Below are 6,000 nucleotides of genomic sequence, written 5' to 3' on the forward strand. Positions count from 1 at the left end.
GATTTTCCAGGCAAGAGTACTGGAGTGGGGTGCCATTGCCCTCTCCAGTTAGTTACCTTACCTGAGAGCAAATGTGGACTTCGTAGCTGTGATGGAGTGCTGGGAAGGGGAGACCCGCGGCACCACTAGACTACATGCTGTGGGATGCCACCTCCAAGGGCGGTCAGGCAGTGCTTGACCGAGGAGCATGTGTGTCAGCTGAGCCTCGAGGATGAGGAAGAAGAGAGACATAGTATGTGCAAAGGGCCTGCAGCCACAGGGAGCACCCTGCAGAGCAAGGCAAGCAAGGCCCGAGTGAGCCTGGAGAGGTGCAGGAGGCAGGTCCTCATCCTGAAACAAGGGAGGGGCATTCCAGGAGCTTCAGTCTGCGTTGGGATATGTTCATATCTCCAGTTGAAGAACCTGCAGCAGGATAAGTAGATAGGAAGGAGGGAGAAAGGAGACAGGCAGAAAGGAAGCTCTCACCACAGTGCAGCCCAGAGGCAAGGTAGCTTGGCTCGGTGGAGGCAGGAGAGAGGGGAACGTGGATATGTCAAGAGCATCGGGGGACATGCTGATGGACTTGGAGATGACCGGACAGGGGATCCCTGGGATCTGGCTTGTGTGCATGAAGGACCAATCTCTGAGATGGATGATGCCAGTGGAGGCCATGGACTTGGGCTGGACACGTGGAGTCAACTTTTGGCACCTCAGAAATTGAGGGGTATCTAGTAGGCAGTTGTATCCAAGAGTCTGAAGCTCCAAAAGTGTGAGGTTGGTGTCCAAGTAAGTGGGTTGCCAGCCTGTAACGTGAAATTATAAGCTGGAGCAAAGGCCATGCAGAGGGCAGATGTCAGAACCACTGGCTTTTACATGGGAGAGGGCCTGCCTGTCTGTTATTGCAGGAAATCCCAATGAGTTAGCATAGCTTTACCTGTAGATGTAGAACACGCCCTTCATTAGTGCAAAGAGTAACTATGTCAGGTGTGGTTCCCACCAGTGGCTGCCCCTTCCCTCCTTCCTACCTTCCCATCTCCCCTATGTGGTTCCTTCCAGTAGGAGATATCATCTGCCCTAAGGGGAATGAGGGGATAGGAGGGCACAGCAGACGGGAAAAGTCTGAAATGCCCATTATGAAGAATAGAGAGTGGCTGAGCAGGGAACATAGTTGGAAAGTGGGGCCCATTGAGGTCAGTGATTAGGAATTTATGATGGATCAAATATCCCCTGTTATATTGTTAGTTTATTCTTCTATGTTGAATGCATTTTTGTAAATCATCTCAATAGCACCTAATTTATGTGTGGAATTAGGTGTTAGCGGAAAGGGAAGCGGGTAGAAATTCGGGAAGAAGACAGAGGCTGAGAACAAGAGGAGAAGAGTGGGTCTTATTAATATCGCTGCAGACAGGGTTGGAGCTAGGCCAAGAAGGAGACAGCCATGAGGAAAGAGGAAACAAGAGAGACAACAGTGGCCTGCAGGGTCAGGGTTCTCCATGCACTGGGACCACGGATGAGCAGATCTTGGGTGGGAAAGAAAGTGGCAGATATGCTGGGCTGGATCTACATGTAAGGCTGGATTGGCCTGTGTGAAGGCATCGAGTTCTGGAGCACTTTGGAAAACGACCAGAAACCCAGTTGTGGCAGAGCCGTGTGGTTGGTGCAGCAGTGGCGGGACACGGGGTGTCACATAAGTTGAGGCAGGTGGAAGAAATCCCAGATAAGTCCGGGTGACTTTTAATTTTTATGTAGGCACTTTTCAGAAGCAAAGCTCTTCTGGGGGATTTGGATGAAGATGGAAACAAGATGTGGAGGAGTATGGCGAGGCCAAAACTGAGGCTCTGGGATTTGTTTTCTTGGGTGTTAGCAATTGGTTCTTTTAGGTTTAATTTTGTTACAGTTACAGGTTAAAGATGATTGTAAATAGAGTCAAATTGTGCCACAGAATGTCACTGAGGTTACCCCTGGGATCTCGCATGTGAAGATCTGACAAAGCCCAAATTTTGGGGCTTGGAATCACTCCTTAAGAACAGACAGACCTCATTTCTGTCTCCAACTTTGACAGATACTGAAACATCTGGACTCACCTGGGGCCTGCTTGGAGGAGGGGAGCATTGCTCACAGCTAGTGTGACACCACTCCAGGGCGGGGGTCCCCGGATGCCGCCCTGCCCAAGGGCTCCCTCGTATCTAAACCACACAGAGTTTCTGTGTGAGCTCGCTTGCCTCTGTGCTGTCTCTGGGCTCTTTTCAATGCCTCCTCCAGCAAACTGCTTCCTGTGGGGGAAGAAGGTCCCCCTTATCTGTCCTTTGGTTATTTGTCCCACTTTTCTCTTTCAGAGGGCCGCTGCCAAGGTGACAAGTCAGTGTTCTGTAGGATGGAAGTCTTGTCTCGTTATTGCTCCATCCCAGGCTACAATAAGCTGTGCTGCAAGTCCTGTAACCCGCACGACAACCTCACTGATGTGGACGACAGGGCAGAGCCACCCTCTGGGAAGCACAATGACATTGAAGAGCTCATGCCCACCCTTTCAGTGCCCACTCTAGTCATGGAGGTGCAGCCTCCGCCAGGCATACCCCTGGAGGTGCCTCTCAATACTTCCAGCACCAATGCCACCGAGGACCATCCAGAAACCAATGCTGTGGATGTGCCCTACAAAATCCCTGGCCTGGAAGATGAAGTCCAGCCACCCAACCTGATCCCTCGACGACCGAGCCCATATGAAAAGACCAGAAACCAAAGAATCCAAGAGCTCATTGATGAGATGAGGAAGAAAGAGATGCTCGGAAAGTTCTAATAAAATGGAAAGATAGCATCAATAGCTTTTTTTTGCTTGCTTATAGAGATATTCCATGGCAACTCCTGTGTTGTGGAGATGAAGTCAGATTCCTGACTCCAAAAGGTTTTGAGGAAACAAAGAAGGAGAATAATGTAAATATATAGCTATATTTACATTATACACACACACACACACACACACATAGTTGTAAGCATGTGGCAACTAGGTTGGTACCTATGTTTCCTAGTCCTGGAATGTTCTAAGTCCTGCACTGGGGTTGGGTGTGGGGTAGAGAGGAATATGGAGGCTCTACACCTCCCATCAATGAGGGACAGCAGGAGGGAGAGAAAAAACCTTTGCCCCAAGTTTCTGAGCAGTGATTGCGAATCTTTTCCTTGCGGTGACAACCCTGCTGGAGACGCAGGACAGTTCCTACCAATCTCCAGGTTGAGGTACAAGACCCATGGGGCTCTTACAAGAAACAGTGATTTATTTACTAAGTGACCAGTCATTAAGACGAATGCAGTGAAGTGGAGGTCATGAATTCCAGCAAACTCCAGGACGAGGTGGTGAGGCAGGTGGCGTGGATGAGTGTGGTCACCAGCTGGCACTCCCAGGCTCTCACACGTCTCTCTTCTTCACTAACCTTGGCCTTGCTTGTCACCTCTGGCCAGCCTGGCCTCAGGCCTGGGGCTCCCCAGAGACACTCTCTGCTTCCTCAAGTCACTGGAAGGATGAAGGAGGCATGCACTCTGCTGGAAAATCCAGTGAGTGGTCAGGGCTCATTTTTCTGTGTGTGAACATGTAGCTTAAACTTCCCGAAATTACAGGACCCAAGCACATTAGCTCCTTAGCCGGGCCTAGCCTGACATGTAATTCTTAAGCTTTTCACATCCAGGAAAGTTTTAAAGACTTTGTATTCTCACCAGTCATAGATCTTAGAGAACTCTTTCTTGTTCCATTCCCCATTCTGTGGATGAAAATACTGAGGTTCAAGATAACACCACGATGTTTACTTTTTGAGTTTTGAGGTGCTAAATCCCTTTATCTGAACCCATGCGTGTGTGTGCGTGTATCTGTGTGTGTCTAGGGACAGGTTAAGGTTCTAGGAAACAGTGAGGAACATGTGGGACGATGCCGAGCCATCACACGGCTGAGGACCAGCCCTGCCATCGCCCCAGCACAGCCCGCCTCCCTCCCCTCTGCCACCACATTCCACACTTTCTTATACATGTCCTCTTAGGAGCTTGCTGGCTCCTAAGAACCCAGCTGGAGGAAATATTTCTGAAAATATATCATTACTGTCACTTCTTTAACAAGATGTAGTGTGAAGCACTTCTGCAACCCCACCTCTCTATTATTAGGAAATAGACCCACGGCTTTCCTCTGTTGGCTGAACGCATGGCAACTGGTGCTCCTCACAGACTGAAGGGCTGGGCAGTGCTGGCTTGGGTCTATTCTAGAATGTTGAGGAAGCTCTGGACTAGTCCTAGCCAGAGTATTACTCAGTTTACCTTTCTTAGAAGCCACAGGATGGGAACACTCCATTCTTGTATCTCAGCAAAGCAAGGCTGTGTGTCTTGGGGGCTGGAAGCCTTTGGGGAGAACCCCAGGTGGGACACTCCCAGGGGGATCTGTCTTTTGCAGGAGGAAGAAGGATGCCCTCTGGGAACTATAGACCACATGGGCATGGCTCAACATGCCATACTTAATGCCTTGGGCCATATATCCACAGAGTTCTCTGGATTAGATGGTCCTCAGAGGTCTCTCCAAGAAGGCAGTGTTCACCTGCTCTGAGACACTGTAAGTTTCCACTGAGCTTAAGGAGGTTGGACAGCTGGCTTAGCAACAGTCCTGAGCTTCCAGAGAGGCTTCCAGAGAGCCTGGGGGAGGCAGAGGCCGTCTTTGAGCTAAGGTTTCCTAATACCAGGTTGAGATTCAGAGGTCCTTTTTGTCCACTGCTCTGGAAAGTCAGCTGAGGGGCCCAAGAGTCACTTCATGTTTGTGGGAAGACTCCGCTGGAGTTTTGGGACCTGGCTCTCTGATCTACTCCTTTTGGAAAACCCATGGAATTTCACGTATAAGCCTTTCATGTGTACTTTAAGGTATTTTGTTTGTCTGGAGTATACAAATGGTGCTCAATAGCAAAGTCTTTATCAGATGAAGCATTTTAACTATGTACTCCCTGTCTGACAGGCAGCTGTCGCATGGGTTATTCTGGTGCTGAACTCAATCACAGTGTTTTTCTCTCTCTGATGACAGCAATCAATACATTTGTTTTCTGTAGAGTAAAATTTGGCTCCTTGATTTTATAACTTATTAAAGTAAAAACGTCTGTGTTTTTGCATATCATGCCTGTGTTTGCTTGTTACCTTGACTATACTTGTCCTCCATTCCCAGCTTAAACTTGAGCAGACAGAAGGATGTGCTGCCCTTGCAAAGCCAAAAGGTCTGGAGGGACCAGCATGCAGTGAGCCAAGGCGGGATCCCATGAACAGCAAGAGGCACGCATAAGGACCGATCCCTCTCCCGGTTTCCCACGGAGTCAGTTCTCCAGGAAACATAACTTAGCCAAAGGCTCCCAAGTCAACCTTTAGTTCAAAGTGGAGGTGAAGTATCTCCAGACACTCCCTCCTCCCTGATTACAACCCCTTCTCTCCTATAATTGGGTTTCCAGGGGAAAAAAAAATACTAGATGTTGAGTTAAATTTTAAATTCAGGAAAACAGCAGTGAACTTGATGTGTGGCAGAACCAATACAATATTGTAAAGTAATTAGCCTCCAATTAAAATAAATAAATTAAAAATAAAAGTATGGGGAACCTCCCTGGTGGCTCAGTGGTAACAAATCTGCCTACCAATGCAGGAGACACAGGTTCAGCCCCTGGTCTGGGAAGATCCCACACGCCATGAAGCAGCTAAGCCTGTGGGCCACAAGTCCTGAGCCTGTGCTCTGGGGCCCACCTGCTGCAACTACTGAAGCCCACGTGCCCTGCAGCCTGTGCTCTGCAACACGAGAAGCCACCACACTATGAACTAGAATATGCACCTGCTCGCCCCAACTAGAGAAAAGCCAACACAGCAACAAAGATCAAGCGCAGCTAAAAAAAAAAGACACACTTCAACTAAAAGTTATTTATTGTTTCTCTGAAACTCTCACTTAACTGAGAATCCTGTATTTTTATTTGCTAAATTTGGTAATCCTACTTACAATCAGGATTCCACTTTTAAAGAAAAGTGCATTCT

The 6,000-nt window shown here is 48.5% G+C and overlaps 1 protein-coding gene across 1 annotated transcript in view; it reads left to right on the forward strand.

Annotated features, from left to right (window-relative positions):
• Positions 1–3,596, forward strand: part of ADAMTS2 (ADAM metallopeptidase with thrombospondin type 1 motif 2) — a 245,248-nt gene extending 241,652 nt beyond the window's left edge. Inside the window, 1 exon segment of the mRNA NM_174631.2 lies at positions 2,316–3,596. Within this exon segment, the coding sequence (NP_777056.1) occupies positions 2,316–2,773 (458 nt within the window). The 3' untranslated portion in view covers positions 2,774–3,596.
• The last annotated feature ends 2,404 nt before the right edge of the window (positions 3,597–6,000 follow it).

The sequence above is a fragment of the Bos taurus genome, chromosome 7, assembly GCF_002263795.3.
Source record: "Bos taurus isolate L1 Dominette 01449 registration number 42190680 breed Hereford chromosome 7, ARS-UCD2.0, whole genome shotgun sequence".
Classification (NCBI taxonomy): Eukaryota; Metazoa; Chordata; class Mammalia; order Artiodactyla; family Bovidae; genus Bos; species Bos taurus.